This window comes from Macaca thibetana, chromosome 16 (assembly GCF_024542745.1).
Source record: "Macaca thibetana thibetana isolate TM-01 chromosome 16, ASM2454274v1, whole genome shotgun sequence".
Taxonomy (NCBI): domain Eukaryota; kingdom Metazoa; phylum Chordata; class Mammalia; order Primates; family Cercopithecidae; genus Macaca; species Macaca thibetana.
In genome coordinates, this window is record NC_065593.1 from 64,337,878 (window position 1) to 64,355,209 (window position 17,332).

A 17,332-nucleotide genomic window follows, 5' to 3' on the forward strand; every position below is an offset into this window, starting at 1 on the left:
CATTTTTAGTAGAGACGGGGTTTCACCGTGTTAGCCAGGATGGTCTCGATCTCCTGACCTCGTGATCCGCCCGCCTCGGCCTCCCAAAGTGCTAGGATTACAGGCGTGAGCCACTGCGCCGGTGCATTATTTTCTTTCTTTCTTTTTTTTTTTTTTGAGACAGATTCTCGCTCTTGTTGCCCAGGCTGGAGTGCAATGGCACGATCTCGGGTCGCCGCAACTTCCGCCTCCTGGGTTCAAGCAATTCTCCTGCCTCAGCCTCCCAAGTAGCTGGGATTACAGACATGCGCCACCACGCCTGGCTAATTGTGTATTTTTAGTAGAGACAGGATTTCTCCATGTTGGTCAGGCCGGTCTCGAACTCCCGACCTCAGGTGATCCATTCACCTCAGCCTCCCAAAGTGCTGGGATTACAGGTGTGAGCCACCGCACCCTGCCAGTATGCATTATTTTCATTTCATGCAAGGACATTGTAGTGCATTATCTGGAATGCAAATTTTAAAATCTGGTTAAGGCATCCTTATGGTATAGCAATGATGTAAAATTTAGTATCCATAAAAATCACTGGGGGATCTTTTTAAAATTAGGTTCTGGTAGAACTCCAGAATGTACCCCACAGTGAATCAGTCTCTGAATGGGCAGATTTTGATACAGATGGTCTAAGGATCAAAACTGTTGTTACCGAATGTAGCCATAAATAATAAGACCGCTGTGTGGTTTTAAGTTATTCAAGCTAAAATTACATTTTTCTGTGTGTACACAAAGTGAGTATTTAGAATAGCCTAATGGAATGAGTGACTATAACCATGATTCATTTTTACATGTGTAAATTTTTTAGCATTCTTAGTACTGTGATGTAGAGTGATTTAACTTGAAATTTATACTTAATAGGGTCATTACTTTGCCTACCAGAGAATTCTTCTGAGTCTGTAGACTCAGACTACAGATTTTCCAACTTTACAGTGGTGTGAAAGCAATAGCACTCAGTAAAAACTGTACTTCTAGTATCCATATAACTGTTTTGTTTTTCACTCTCAGTACAGTAGTCAGTAAAGTACAGGAGATATTCATCACTTTGTTATAGAATGGGCTTTGTGTTAGATGATTTTGCTCAACTGTAGGCTGATGTGTTTGGAGCACTTTTTTTTTTTTTTTTTTTTTTTTTTTTGAGACAGAGTCTTGCTCTGTCGCTCAGGCTGGAGTGCAGTGGCCGGATCTAGGCTCACTGCAAGCTCCGCCTCCCGGATTTACGCCATTCTCCTGCCTCAGCCTCTCGAGTAGCTGGGACCACAGGCGCCAGCCACCTCGCCCGGCTAGTTTTTTTGTATTTTTTCCTAGAGACGGGGATTCACCGTGTTAGCCGGATGGTCTCGATCTCCTGACCTCGTGATCCGCCCGTCTCAGCCTCCCAAAGTGCTGGGATTACAGACTTGAGCCACCGCGCCCGGCCTTGGAGCACATTTAAGGTAAGGTAGGCTAGGCTAAGCTATGGTGTTTGGTAGGTTAGGTGTATTAAAATGCATTTTCAGTGTTAACGATATTTTCTTTTCTTTCTTTTTTTTTTTTTTTTGAGACAGAGTCTCGCTCTGTCGCCCAGGCCTGAGTGCAGTGGCCGGATCTCAGCTCACTGCAAGCTCCGCCTCCCGGGTTTACGCCATTCTCCTGCCTCAGCCTCTCGAGTAGCTGGGACTACAGGCGCCCGCCATCTTGCCCGGCTAGTTTTTTGTATTTTTTAGTAGAGACGGGGTTTCACCGTGTTAGCCAGGCTAGTCTTCATCTCCTGACCTCGTGATCCGCCCGTCTCGGCCTCCCAAAGTGCTGGGATTACAGGCTTGAGCCACCGCACCCGGCGTTGGAGCACATTTAAGGTAAGATAGGCTAGACTAAGCTATGGTGTTTGGTAGGTTAGGTGTATTAAAATGCATTTTCAGTGTTAACGATATTTTCTTTTCTTTCTTTCTTTCTTTCTTTTTTTTTTTTTTTTTTTTTTTGAGACAGAGTCTTGCTCTGTCGCCCAGGCTGGAGTGCAGTGGCCGGATCTCAGCTCACTGCAAGCTCCGCCTTCCGGGTTTACGCCATTCTCCTGCCTCAGCCTCTCGAGTAGCTGGGACCACAGGCGCCCGCCATCTTGCCTGGCTAGTTTTTTGTATTTTTAGTAGAGACGGGGTTTCACCGTGTTAGCCAGGATAGTCTCGATCTCCTGATCTCGTGATCCGCCCGTCTCGGCCTCCCAAAGTGCTGGGATTACAGGCTTGAGCCACCGCGCCCGGCGATATTTTCAATTTATGATGGCTTCATCAGGATATCTGCCTATGCAGATGGACGCTCCAGATTTACTTTAGAACATGTAGGCTAGTATTTGAAAATACTAGTTAGTATAGTATAGTATATTAAATAATAATAAATAATAACTAGTACTGAAAATAATATAAACTAGACTGAAAATACTAGTTAAGGTCTCTAGCTTATACGAGATTATAATAATAAAATCATCACAGCCCACACTATAGTGGATAATTAGTTAGCTCAGTCTTTTGGAGAGAGCCAGAGACTTCTGCCAAGCAGTTTACAACCATTATCTCTTTTAATTATCAAAATGACTTTATAAGATAGTTGCTGCTATTATTCCCGTTTTCCAGTTGAGGGATACTAGGGATTACAGAATGTGAGTTATTTCTCCAGTGTCCCCTCATTAGTAAGTGGAAAAGTTACATTTGAATCCAAGTCTAACTCCAGAGCGTCAGTAAACTTTTTGGTTTGTATTCTAACTACAAAAGTAACATATGCGTATTGTAAGAATAATGAAAATACAATTGAGGTGTATCATGCAGAAAGTAAAAGTGTTCTGTGATCTGGCTAGCAGAGATAAGCATTGTTAGCCTTTTTTTTTTAAGCACATACTGATATATTATTTTGCCTTACAGAAATAGGATAAACTATAATTTTTCTGCAGCTTTAAAAATTTGAGGAGAATGGCTTGAACCTAGGAGGTGGAGGTTGCTTTGAGCAGAGATCACACCACTGCACTCTAGCCTGGGCGACAGAGCAAGACTCCAGTCTCAAAAAAAAAACAAACCAAAATCGATAACATATCGTGGTGTTTATGTAGATACTCCATACACAAGCTCATGGATATTGATCAAGGGTGTGTGTGTATATGTGTATGTTGCACATTGTGTTTTGTCTCATTGTTTCAGTGAGATGAATCTGGGAAGTGGAACTGCTTGGTCAAGAAGATGTATTGGTTGGGCACAGTGGCTCATGCCTGTCACCCCAGAACTTTGGGAGGCTGAGGTGGGCGGATCACTTCGGGTTGGAGACCAGGCTGGCCAACATGGTGAAACCTCATCTCTATTTGAAAATACAAACATTAAAAACACATACACACACAAAAAAAGAAAATACAAAAATTATGTGGTGGTGACACACCTGGAATCCCATCTACTTGGGAGGCTGAGGCAGGAGAATCGCTTGAACCCAGGAGGCGGAGGTTGCAGTGAGATGAGATCATGCCACTGCATTCCAGCCTGGGCAACAGAGCGAGACACTGTCTCAAAAGAAAAAAGGGGCCGGGCACGGTGGCTCAAGCCTGTAATCCCAGCACTTTGGGAGGCCGAGACGGGCGGATCACGAGGTCAGGAGATCGAGACCATCCTGGTTAATACGGTGAAACCCCGTCTCTACTAAAAAGTACAAAAAACTAGCCGGGCGAGGTGGCAGGCGCCTGTAGTCCCAGCTACTTGGGAGGCTGAGGCAGGAGAATGGCGTGAACCCGGGAGGCGGAGCTTGCAGTGAGCTGAGATCCGGCCACTGCACTCAGGCCTGGGCGACAGAGCGAGACTCCGTCTCAAAAAAAAAAAAAAAAAAAAAAAAAAAAAAGAAAAAAGGGAACATGAGGCCAAGTATGGTGGTATACATGTAATCCCAGCACTTTGAGAGGCCAAGGCCAGTGGATCACCTGAAGTCAGGAGTTCGAGATCAGCCTAGCCAACATAGAAAAAGCCCGTCTCTACTAACAATACAAAAATTAGGCATGGTGGTGTACGTCTACAGTCCCAACTACTTGGGAGGCTGAGGCAGGGGAATTGCTGGAACTCAGGAGGCAGAGATTGCAGTGAGCTGAGATTGTGCCATGGCACTCCAGCCTGGGTGACAGAGCGAGATTCCATCTCTAAAAAAGGAGTATGTATTTACAAAAATTAGCCAGGTGTGGTGGCACACACCTGTAGTCGCAGCTCCTTGGGAAGCTGAGGTGGGAGGATGGCATGAGCCTGGGAGGTCAAGGCTGCAGGGAGCCAAGATGGCACCCACCACACTCCAGACTGGGTGACAGAGCAAGACCCTGTCTCAAAAAAAGGGTATGTACGAATATTTCAAAATTGTTGGTCAGGGCCGGGCACGGTGGCTCATGCCTGTAATCCCAGCACTTTGGGAGGCCAAGGCGGGCGGATCACAAGGTCAGGAGATCAAGACCATACCGGCTAACACGGTGAAACCACATCTCTACTAAAAATACCAAAAAAATTACCCGGACCTTTAGTGGCAGGCACCTGTAGTCCCAGCTACTCGGGAGGCTGAGGCAGAAGAATGGCGGGAACCTGGGAGGTGGAGCTTGCAGTGAGCCAAGATCGCGTCACTACACTCCAGCCTGGGCGACAGAGTGAGACTCTGTCTCAAAAAATAAATAAATAAATAAATTGTTGGTCGGGCATGGTGGCTCATGCCTGTAATCCCAGCACTTTGGGAGGCCAAGGCGAGTGGATCACAAGGTCAGGAGTTTAAGACCAGCCTGACAAGCATGGTGAAACCCCGTCTCTACTAAAAATACAAAAGTTAGCCGATTGTGGTTGTGGGGGCCTGTAATCCCAGCTACTCAGGAGGCTGAGGCAGGAGAATGGCTTGAACCTGGGAGATGGAGGTTGCGGTGAGCCAAGATCACGCCACTGCATTCCAGCCTGGGTGACAAAGCGAGACACTGTCTCAAAAAAAAAAAAAAAATGTCAAAGCCAGGTGTGGTGGCTCACACCTGGAATCCCAGATCCCAGCACTTGGGGAGGCTGAGATGGGGAGGATCACTTGAGGCCAGGAGTTTGAGATCAGCTTGGGCAACATGGTGAGACCCAGTCACTACAAAAAAAAAAAAAGAGCCAGGCATGGTGGTGTGCACATGTACTTGGGAGGCTAAGGCAGGAGGATGGCTTGAGCCAAGAAGTTTGAGGCTGAAATGAACCATGATTGCACCACTGCACTTCAGCCTGGGCAATAGAGCGAGACTCTGTCTCAAATAATATAAGTAAATAGGCCGGGCACAGTGGCTCATGCCTGTAATCTCAGCACTTTGGGAGGGTGAGATGGGTGAATCACCTGAGGTCAGGAGTTCAAGACCAGCCTGGGCAACATGGCGAAACCCTGTCTCTACTAAAAATACAAAAATTAGCTGGTCATGGTTGCAGGCACTTGTAATCCCAGCTACTTGGGAGGCTGAGGCAGGAGAATTGCTTGAACCCAGGATGTGGAGGTTGCAGTGAGCAGAGATCACACCACTGAACTCCAGCCTGGAAGATAGAGCAAGACTATGTCTCTGTAAAAGAAATAAATAAAAATAAATAAAAATTGTCAATAGATTACCAAATAACTCACCAAAAAGATTGAGCTGAGCTCATTAATTCCTTGCTGTAGTGTGGGTTCTGTGGTGATTTTATTGTTATAATGTAACACCAGGCCACATTGTCAGTAACTTCTCAAAATGTTGGATGAATGGACACCTGGTAGGGTAAAAAGTCTGCCTGGTGCGGTGGCTCATACCTGTAATCCCAGCACTTTGGGAGGCCAAGGCAGGCAGATCTGTTGAACTTAGGCGTTTGAGACCAGCCTAGGCAGCATAGGGAGACCCTGTCTCTACAAAAAGAATGAGCAGGGTGTGGTGGCTGGTGTCTGTAGTCCCCACTAAGGAGGCTGAGGTGGGAGGATCCCTTGAGCCCAGGAGGTGGAGGTTGCAGTGAGCCAAGATCACACCACTGCACTCCAGCCTTTGCTGCAGAGTGAGACCCTGTCTGAAAAAATAAAGTCTGTTTACTCAAAGTATTGCAGATTGGATATTATAAATCTTTTTAAAATTTGCCAATTAGTATATGAGTATATGAAAGAACTCTGTTTTAATTTACATTTCTTTTCGTATGTTTTAAGTAGAGTTAACATTTTAAATTTCTTTTGAAGGCTGGGCGCAGTGGCTCATGCCTATAATCCCAGCACTTTGGGAGGCTGAGGTGGGAGTTTGAGACCAGCCTGGCCAACATGGCGAAACCCAATCTCTACTAAAAATACCAAAATTAGCCAGGCATGGTGGTGCACACCTGTAGTCCCAGCTACTTGGAAGGCTGAGGCAGGAGAATTGCTTGAGTCTGGAAGGCAGAGGTTGCAGTGAGCTGAGATCGTGACACTGCAGTCCAGCCTGGGCGACAGCCAGATGCTGTCTCAAAAAAATAAATAAAAATAAATAAATTTATTTTGAGTCATTATTACATGTCAGGCTCTATCCAAAGCATTTAATGTATATTATCTATGTTGTCTAATTTAATCCTCAGTGGCTCTCATATGGTAGATATTATTCTCATTCTACAGATGAGAAAACTGGAACTTGTTTCACAACTTTGCCCAAAACTGTAGCTGTAAGTGTGAGGGGCCTGCCTCTAGACACCATGAAGATGCAACACTAAGCTATACTGGACTGGGGTCATGTATTTTATTTTCTGTGAATTTGGGGAAGAAGAGAGTTAAATGGAAGAAAGAAAAAAAACTTACAAATACTTTTAGGATAGTAGTTTTTTGGATACAGTTGGTATTGTTTGAAATGAATGATTAAAGCTGTACTTCTTAAAATTCACTGCTTGGGATGGGCTGGTAATAGTTTTGAGGTTACTCTCATTAGGCTTCAGTGTATAGTACACTACACCCCATTTTCTTGGGAAATGAACAGCAACATCTACTCTGTTAAAATCATTATACATTGTGTCTGCTTTCAGATTTCTTCCTTTTAGTAATTAGTGTTGTGTATGTGTTAGAATTTTTTTCTGTCTTTACTGAAACACACCCTTTGGAATTCCTATAGCGAATACACTCTTTTGGGTGGATAACCTAATAAGCTTTCCTCTTCGAGTTTTCAGTTTTTTAACTCAGCACAGCCTTGGAAGTAGGGATTTAATTTTCTGTCAAGCTCTGCATCTCACAAAGCAATAGTTACTCAAAACACGATTTTCAAGAAGGTTATTCTTTTTAAGCTTTCAGCAGATGAGTTGAGTAGCAGTAGGAAAGCAGGTATGGAGAACTGTCTTGATTTTTTGGTACTGCTATTGAATAACATTGCAGCTGTCTTAAATCCTGAATGACACAGAAGCTTATGGCTGGTCTTACTACATAGCACCTTGATAGTGACAGGGCTTTTCGTTTCTATCTGATTTCTGTTTTTCAAAAATAAAACTCCTTATTTTTTTCCTATCATTTTAAGTATTCTTCAGCTTCCTATTACTAATACGTAGACTCAGCAATAGAGACCAGTTAAAATAAACAGGCTGAGGAAAATGTTGATAGCATGTAGGAGAGATTTTGGAGCATTTGTTAAAAGTAAACATAGGTCTGGGCATGGTGGCTCACTCTCCCTTGTAACCCCAGCACTTTGGGAGGCCGAGGCAGGCAGATTGCTTGAGGCCAGGAGTTTGAGACCAGCCTGGGTCTTAAAAGGTAGATATTATTCTCGTTTTACATATGAGAAAACCGGAGCTTGTTTCAAAAGTTTGCCCAAAATTGTAGCTGTTAGTGTGAGGGGCCTGCCTCTAGAGACCATGCAAATTCAACACTAAGCTATACTGGACTGGTCTCACATAGTGAGACCCTGTCTCTACAAAAAGTAGAAAAAGTAGCCGGGCATAGTGGCCCACACCTGTAGGTCCAGCTACTTGGGAAGCGGAGGCGTGAGGATTGCTTGAGCCAAGGAGTAAGCCATGACATGCCACTGCACTTGTGCCTGGACAACAGAGCAAGACCCCGTCTCAAAAAAAAAAAGAAAAGAAAAAGTAAAAGTAGATACACAGGGAACTAGCCAAGTAAAAAATAGAACACTAAGCAGTTACTAATGCTGGGGAAAATTGAAGGATTGTACAAAAAAGTATCATTGGGTCAGGCACAGCCACTGATGCCTGTAATCCCAGCACCTGGGGAGGCCAAGGTGGGCGGATCACTTGAGGCGCCAGGAGTTCAATACCAGCCTAGCCAACATGGCGAAACCCCGTCTCTACTAAAAATATCAAAAGTAGCCAGGCTTGTTGGCATGTGCCTGTAGTCCCAGCTACAGGCCAAGGTAGGAGGATCGCTTGAACCTGGGAGGTGGAGGTTGCAATGAGCCGAGATTATGCCACTGCACTCCAGCCTGGGCAATCTTAGACTCTATCTCAAAAAAAAAAAAAGTATGATTGGTTTTAGTGCATTATTTAAATTATCAGTGAGTAGTATATCATGATATACTACTGATTAAACCAGAATATGTGATATTATTGGTATAGGGCAGGGGGAAACTAAATCTTCACCTTGCAGACAATAGATAATGGCTGGAATAAACTAAGAAAGCAGTAAAAGCACATTCTTTAGAAATACTGTATCCATTTTGTGCATTGACCACAAGATTAAAAAACAGAAAAATACTCTAAATACAAAGAGAAAGCAAAAAACAAAATTGAGAGTGATCGCCTGTGGGTGTTGGTAGGGAGCTGCTCTTTTTCATAAGCCTTTTAAAACTCTTACTTTTAAAATTATGTACATGGGTTAGTTTGATCAAAATAACTACAGAGAGTGTAAGTGAAGGGCATTTGAGGATACACAAAAATAAATACTCTCAGATCAACCTCTGCATTTTTTAATATTTGCTGGGATTCTTTCTTTACTTCCCCTGTTACAGCCAGCGGCGCCACATGGAATATCTTAGGTATGGCCTGAAGGAATAAACGTTGATTTGGTTTATTAGTTACTTGCAGCAGAATGTTTGGCTTTCAGAATTTGACTGAAGAACTCATTATCAGACGATTTATTTTCTTTTTGATAATACTTATCTCGGTCTAATCTTAATATTCCCCACTGGCTCACTACTTGGTCCATTTGCAGCTATGCTTGATTAGTGCCCCAATTGTCAACTTTAGAACAAAGGAATAATAATCACTTGTGCCCCTCAAATGAGCTACTAGGTCATAGTTATCCAAGAAAGGTGTCACTATAAATAATCTGTCCCAGTTCTGTTGTTTTCTGCTTTTTAGCAAGTATGAAAACAGTGACCGAGCTAACCAGAACAAGGCTTTATTTTTCTTTAGTTATCCACAGATCTAGGTTGTGTCCTATATTCATGGCTGGAGACGCTTCACTACACCAGTGATTGTACTACTGCCAGTTCATCATCACCTGATACAGTATCTCAGGGTTCTCACAGAATCTTTTACCTGCAACATGCAGTTTGCATCAGTTTTATACTCTGCTTGCTCTAAGAAGCTGTGTGCAAGGTGACTGAGAGAGAGACTTCACTTTAACTTTCTTTGGGCACCATCTCCCTGCACTTTCTTTCCCAAACAAGATAGTTGGCAGCTCAGATTCTGAAAAAGGGATTCCTTTCAAGTGTAGATTAGGACTTCAGCTCTGCTCCTTAGGTTAGTTAGAAATAATGTGGAGCTATTTCTGGAGTGCTGAGCCTTGGTCATTTATTTCATTCCTGGTGGGGACCCCAGAGTCTTGGGGATCTGCAGGGGAAAGAGCCTTATGCAAGAGCGTCATCCCCACTATTTCCACCGTACGCGGCTCGGAGCTGTGATCTTTCTCTGGTTACCTGAACTTGCCGATCACAACATGGGAGTGCTGGGGGAAAGCCGCCAGTGCTTGTAGCAGTAAATGGATTGAAAAAGCAGTTCCTACGTTTACTTACTCCTGCTCTCCTGGGAGCAGACCATGGTTTAGTTTCGAGATGAGTGCACCAGCTCGAGACCAAAGAGTCTTGCTTTGCTTGCTCTTGACTGTGGAATAGGGAAGCCAGCATTCTCAGAAGACCAGAAGGGAAGGTGGGGGGAAGGGAGGGAGACAGGCCTGTTTAACCGAGAAGAGACAGGTGCCATCCCCAGGGTGAGGCCTTCCTTTCAGTGGACCGTATTTGGTGCTGGAGAAGAGCCTGTGAGGAGTGAAGGAGGAAAGGCGGAGACTGAGCGGGACTCCAGCCGGTTCCTGCACGCAGTGCACACCCAGCGGGAAGGAAGAGGAAGTGTGTTCAGGAATAGCTCAGGCAGCTGTGCCATTGGCCGACAGGCCTGTCAGTCGCCTGGGGGCTGAGGCTGAAAAGAGGAAGAAGTGGGGGGGGGCCGTTGCCTGGAAGGGAGGGAGGAGGGCTGAGCCAGGCCGAGCCAGGGGGCGTGGGGGCTGGGACAGCAGGCCGATTGGCAGGGCGGGGTTGCCTTCAATCCTGGCCACTTCTCTTAATCGTCCCTCTCCTGCTTCAGGGTGGCATTGTGTGTCCCAGAGTGCCGGAGCGAGTCCCAGAAGAGAGGCGAGGCTAAGCCCAGAGTGCTGGGTTGCTTCAGCAGGGAAGACTCCCTTCCCCCTGCTTCAGGCTGCTGAGCACTGAGCAGCGCTCAGAATGGAAGCCATCGCCAAATATGACTTCAAAGCTACTGCAGACGACGAGCTGAGCTTCAAAAGGGGGGACATCCTCAAGGTAAGTGCTGATGCCGAGCACAATGCTGAGATCGCTTTCCTTGTGCTCACTCACCTTCTTTCGCCCTGATTACACACAAAGAAGCTGTGTTTTTCATTGTAGACTTTCAACATTTACCATCATATTTGATCTGGAGAGCTTGAGATAGATGCTGAGTAGAATATTAAATATGACTTAAGTGAGTTGGTGTGATGTGTGGTCTTTAACTGCCTTTGTGTGAATGCTTCAAGTATTTGTTTGTCTGTTGATATTGGTAATATTTCAAGTAAAGTCAAAATAGTGTGATTGTAGAAAGGAAGTGTATGAGTAGATTGATTTGCCCTGTAGAGTTTTATTTTAAAAATAGCATTTTTTAAAAAGACCTAGACTTGAAGTATTTATGTAAAAACATTCAGTTAGTCTTATATAGCCAAAAGATTTTGCTTTCTAGAATATGATTTTGGTAGGTTAAAAATTAATTTTCCCAATTTAGAGAGGTTGTTAGAAGTGCATACCAAAACTCATTAAAGAACCTCAGTGTATTTTTATTCTTTGCGAAAAAACAAATGGAGTTCAAAATAATAAGGTGCAACCTGCTATTGTACAAGTCAGATTTCCACTTTCTTAAAAGAAACTTGAGGAGCAATTACCCCATATTAAACTCTAATTGCACGAAAACAAACCTGCTGACAGTTTAAAAATCAGCTTCTATACCGTGTGCAGCTTATTTTGAGCCCCACTATTTATGTGAGGATTTGCTCTCCCCCAGCACATGTTAATTATGTTGTTTACCCAATTGACGGGAGCAGTTTGCCCTTTTGGATGTGTAATTTATTTTAACGAGGATGAGTGTTATCAAAGAGTATGTTAATTTTAAAGGAGGAAAGTCTGAAGCTTAATGTTTGAGTGTTTCCTATGTCTCAAGTTTTGACATTTTTCCTTCAGAGCCTTAGACTGATTGTTGGAATTTGCTACCTCATTTGTTTACTACTCCTGAATGAAATTCTTAGAGTTTTGTAAAGAGAAAGCAAGTGGAGATGTAGAAATACAGTTCTTTATAAAAGGACATGCAGTTTTTTTACTTTTAAGTTATGTGGACTTATTGATAGTCTATTTTGCCCTCATTGCCCCAAGTGTAGAGTTCTACTCTGAAGTTAACTGCCCAGGAATTTCTTAATGTTAGAAACATAGGTTGAGCCTCATAGAAGGTGATGCTGCAGAGCCGGTTAAAGAGAAGAAAGCTCTGTGTCTGTGTGTTCATTTCAAAGCTGTGTTTGTGGCTTTTCGGGGATATTCTCAAAGTCAGCACTCAATTGTCAGGAAGCAGAAGGAACCAGCTCTAGGTTTCTATTTTCTTGGACTAGAGAAAATATGCCCAGCTAGAGATCAGGGCAAAGTTAACTTAGACTACAAAATTGCTCAGTTTTCATTGGTGTATGGGAGAGGAAATTTGATGTTTCTGTGGGTGATTACTGTTTTCTGCAGATAACCTACTTGTGATGGTATAAGACAGGCTACTCAAATGCCGCCATTTATAACCTGTACAAAAACCCTTTTGGGCCAGTATTTTTTGTTTGTGATATAAACTTAGATTTCATAAGTTTATCTTAGAAACTTGAACCTAGAAGGCTGGTAGTTCATATTTTTCTCCAAATCTGTCCCATTGCACATTAAGCACTGAAGCAACAAAACAAAACTAGGGACATGCGGTCTCTTTTTAAGAATTTTTTTTTTTTTTTTTTTTGAGACAGACTCTCGCTCTGTCACCCAGGCTGGAGTGTGGTGGTAAGATCTGGGCTCACTGCAGGCTTCACCTCCCAGGTTCACACCATTCTCCTGCCTCAGCCTCCCGAGTAGCTGGGACTACAGGCGCCTGCCACCACGCCCAGCTAATTTTTTGTATTTTTAGTGGAGACGGGGTTTCTCTGTGTTAGCCAGGATGGTCTCGATCTCCTGACCTCGTGATCTGCCCTCCTCAGCCTCCCAGAGTGCTGGGATTACAGGCGTGAGCCACCGCACCCAGCCTCTTTTTAAGAATTTTTAAACAAGAACTTTCCCTGATTTCTGTCTTTGAAGTTTGTCCTAGACCTAGACCATGAACATTTTATAAATTCTTTAACTTAAATTAGTAAACTCAGGAACAAGTGTAAAAACCTTCTCTCCCATCCTTTTATTAGGGAAGAATATACTGTTTAACGATCCCTCAGAAATTTTTATTATGGAGGAGAAAGTAAATCAGAATATTCATGTTCACTTTCAGATTTTCTTTGAGGAGACAGAAAAATACATATATGTGGTTCTTTTCAATTTGGTAGATAACTGAGATATGAAGTCATAATGCCATTATTGCTTTTGAACTGTGGCCATTAGCTGTTTGTTGGTAATGTTGTGGCTTTACTCCAAAAGAAAAAAAAAAGAGTGACGATACAGTAGTTGCCCTTTGTCTCATAACTGTGTGAAATGGCTGGGTGAAGAGGAGGAACATGCTTTCTTAAAAGCTATTAGTTAAAAAAACAGAGTTTTTCTCATTTGATTCTTCCTTTGGATAGCTTTGATTTGGTAAGTCTTGAGGGTATTAATTGTAAGCCAAAACATGTTTTAAAAGTTGATGGAATAGCATTGACCAATTTAACTTTCATTGAAATAGGCATATATATGCATGCCTCTCTTGATAAAGGAGATGTGCATATGGATATTGAATAAGTTTCATTTCAAGATAATGAAATAGAAAGGCACTTAGCCTTCACCCTCTGACTATAGTTCAGAAGGGTCACATCTTCTCGTGTCTTGGAGTTCCTGGTTAACTTTTAGTTAAAAATGGTGACTCCTTTCCTCCAGCACACCCCTTCCCTACTTTCTGTCTACACATTGACCTGTTACTGTCCTGAGAAAAAGAGGAAAAAATAAAAGCATTTTCCTAAAATAGAGTTGAATGGTTCAATATGTCTGCCTTTGTTTCTCTGTCTTACAAAAGCTTGTGTTTTTCTTGGCTGGGGGAGGGAGAGGACACTGAGATGTAAAATAGAAGGAATTGCCCTTCCTCTGTAGGTTTCAGGCCTGGTGTGGTTGGAATAAATCAGAATTCCTCCCACCATTGTAGGGCAGACTTGAGACAGTCCCGGAGGTTCTCCACTGACAAGACCCCTAAATAGTCTACACTAGAGCACATAAAACTGGATGAGCTTACCTAGGAGCTGCAGCTGCCATTTAGGGGCTTATGTATACTTACTTCAAATTGTGTTGCATAGGAATTAAGAGACCATTTTGAGCTCTCAAATCTGTGCTCATTCTGTTTTAGAGCCAGCTTCTTGCTTCCTTCAACTCTAGTGGAGAGCCAGCCCTGGGTCATCTAGTTGTATTCTACCTTCTCTGGCACTGACTACCTTTACTAGTTTCTTAAACTACTTTAAAAACAGGTCTTGAGTTCACATTGAGATCTTCAAACCATCCTCTGTCTTGGTAGCACTGCCTGGCCTATTTCAGTGTCACACTCACTAAGCATCTCTTGAGCCAGATACTGGGATAAGTTGCTTTGAGAGTTGGGAGAAAAATATAAGATGTTCTTAGTCCCTTCAGAAGCTCCAAAGTCTCAAGAGAACTGAGATTAATATGTGAAACTGTACAAGATGGTATATAAAAATTTTTTTAGAAAAGGGAACGATCTTTTAAAATTTCTTAAGTTAGATTTACTATTTTACAGATGAGGAAATGGTGGCCCATAGAGTTAAATGATCTATCCAAGATCACACAACTGTCATTCTTAGTAGTGATTTGTAGTAGTGATTCTTAGGAGTATTTGATGGTATGCACACTGTAACTGCTAGTCATTCAGGAAAGATGAGACTGGCAAGCGCTGACATCAGTCAGGTGTGTGCAGAGTTGTGACTTGAACTGAACCTTGTAAGGAGAACAAGACGTGTAGGTTAAGAGAAGGAGCACATTTCAAGGGAGACAGAAGTTGTGCTTGTTGTGTTTGAGATAGGAAGGCTGGAATAAGAATCTAGACTGACAAAGTGGAAAATAAGGTAGAGTTGGAGCGAGGTAAGAAAAGCCTAGTTAAGAGTTTGATCTGGTCCTTAAGAAGCTTCGGAAGGTTTTTAGCGATGAAGAGTGTTGTCTGTGTGTAAAGAATTGCAAGGGGGCAAGTCTGGGATCCCAAGCCTGGATGGTGTCAAGTAATCTCTATCAACCTGGGATACTAGAAATGAAGGAGGGGAGTGGTTTGAAAGATACTGAAAGGAAAAATCACAGGATTTCTGCCTGTCAGATAGAGGCATTTGAGTAAGTCTCCTAAGAAAGAAATGCCCTTTGATTATGATCCTCAATGGAGAAGATCAGTGAAGAGCCAAACCCTAGTTTGCTTGGTTAGAGTTTTCACAAGTTGTAAGTCCTGTGTTTCAGTGCACAAGTCCCATTTCAGGGGTTCGAATTACCTAATCTAAATAAAAAACCAGGTATGCTAGTACAAGCCTGAAGGCCCCACCTGCTCATGAAGCTGAGAGAGGAAGATGGCTTGAGCCCAGGACTTGGAGCCCAACCTGGGCAACAAAGCGAGACCCCATCTCCAAATTAAAAAAGAAAAAAGGAGGTTCCCCCCACCCACTATTTTAAAGTCCTAGTATCAGTATGCTCTGTAGAAGCATTAATTTTTTCTCCCAAAGTGCTGGAATTACAGGTGTGAGCCATTGTACCCAGCCTTTGCCTTTTGGTAAGAATTCTTACGAATCTTGTTGACTGAACCAGAATATTGCATTTAATCTTTAAGAAGGAGGTTAGTTTGTGGCCAGGTGCAGTGGCTCATGCCTGAATCCCAACACTTTGGGGAGGCCGAGGCGCATGGATCATTTAAGGTCAGGAGTTCGAGACCAGCCTGGCCAACATGGTGAAACTCTGTCTCTACTAAAAATACAAAAAACAGCTGGGCCCGGTGGTGTGGGTGCATACCTGTAATCCCAGCTACTCAGGAGGGTGAGGCAGGAGAATCACTTGAACCTGGGATGTGGAGGTTGCAGTGAGCTGAGATTGTGCCACTGCGCTCCAGCCTGGGCAACTGAGAGAGACTCCATCTCAAAAAAACAAACAAACAAAAAAAGGAAGGGGGCAGTTTGTTGTTTGAGTGTTCTTAAAGCAAATAATCTGCTTGCTTTTTATTATATTCATTTTGTCAGCTGAATCGTCTATTTCCACATAGGTGCTGAGAATGAACTTTCAGTTCCTATATAAATAAGACTCTTTGGGAGACTGGCTGAAGAGGATTCTTCCCCCTGGTTGGAAAAGGAAATGAGTAAGGAAATGTAGTAGTCCTTCAGAATCTTTCAGTTTCACCTCTAAACCATATGGTTGAATAGCTAGTAAGTTGTTGGGGTTTTTTTGTGTTTTTTTTTTGGGCGAAGTCTTGCTCTGTCGCCCAGGCTGGAGTGCAATCGCGCAATCTCGGCTCACTACAGCCTTTACCTCCTGGGTTCAAGCGATTGTCCTGTCTCAGCCTCCCGAGTAGGTGGAATTATAGGCGCCTGCTACCACACCTGGCTAATGTTTTGTGTTTTTAGTAGAGATGTGGTTTCACAATGTTGGCCAGGCTGGTCTTAAACTCCTGACCTCAAGTGATCCACCCGCCTTGGCCTCCCGAAGTGCTGGGATTACAGGTGTGAGCCACCAGGCCCGGCCTACTAAGTTATAGGTTATTCCTAATCTTGAGTCCTGAAAGATTGGCTTTTTTTTTTTTTTTTTTTTTTTTTTTTTTAAAAGACAGTCTCCCTCTGTCACCAAGGCTAGAATGCAGTGGTGCCGTCATAGCTCACTGCAACCTCGGTCTCCCAGGCTCAAGCGATCCTCCCACCTTAGCCTATAGCTGGGACTACAAGCGTGTGCTACCACACCCTGCTAATTTTTGTACTTTTAGTAGAGATGGGTTTCACCAGGTTGGCCAGGTTGGTCTCGAACTCCTAGCCTCAAAATATCCACCCGCCTTGGCTAGGATTACAGGCTTGAGTCACCATGCTGGGTGAGATTGGCATTCTTTTTTTTTTTTTTTTTTTTTTTTTTTTGAGACTGAGTCTGGCTCTGTCGCCCAGGCTGGAGTGCAGTGGCCGGATCTCAGCTCACTGCAAGCTCCGCCTCCCGGGTTTACGCCATTCTCCTGCCTCAGCCTCCGGAGTAGCTGGGACCACAGGCGCCCGCCACCTCACCCGGCTAGTTTTTTGTATTTTTAGTAGAGACGGGGTTTCACCGTGTTAGCCAGGATGGTCTCGATCTCCTGACCTTGTGATCCGCCCGTTTCAGCCTCCCAAAGTGCTGGGATTACAGGCTTGAGCCACCACGCCCGGCTGAGATTGGCATTCTTAACCCCATTTTATGGGTGCAGAAACAGGCTCAAAGCTTAAGAAACTTGCTCAGATTCACACATCTGGCAAGTGACAGAGATGGAGTCTGATCTTAGAACTTGCTGTGGTGTACCCGTCACAATACATGGATACCCCTCTTAACTGTCCCAGTATTAGCAAACTAGAAAGGTTAGGGTATCAGTAGTCTTGCTTTGTTCAACTGCCCGGCATTGCTTCCATGAGTGATTTATTGGACTTCCTGTCTAGACTAAGTTTGTCATTTTGTATGTCAGAT

General features: G+C 43.6%; 2 protein-coding genes across 4 annotated transcripts in view; both read left to right on the forward strand.

Moving 5' to 3' along the window:
- Positions 1 to 17,332, forward strand: part of GGA3 (golgi associated, gamma adaptin ear containing, ARF binding protein 3) — a 271,030-nt gene that overhangs the window by 88,465 nt on the left and 165,233 nt on the right. The window lies entirely within an intron of this gene.
- Positions 1 to 17,332, forward strand: part of GRB2 (growth factor receptor bound protein 2) — an 88,339-nt gene that overhangs the window by 3,160 nt on the left and 67,847 nt on the right. Inside the window, exons 1-2 of one of the 3 annotated variants that reach the window (XM_050764450.1) lie at positions 1,339 to 1,466; positions 10,521 to 10,735. In XM_050764450.1, coding sequence (XP_050620407.1) covers positions 10,658 to 10,735 — 78 coding nt within the window. In that variant the 5' untranslated portion in view covers positions 1,339 to 1,466; positions 10,521 to 10,657. Of the gene's footprint in view, positions 1 to 1,338; positions 1,467 to 10,358; positions 10,736 to 17,332 lie in introns of those variants that run through there. The other 2 variants (XM_050764449.1, XM_050764448.1) reach the window with 2 other exon arrangements.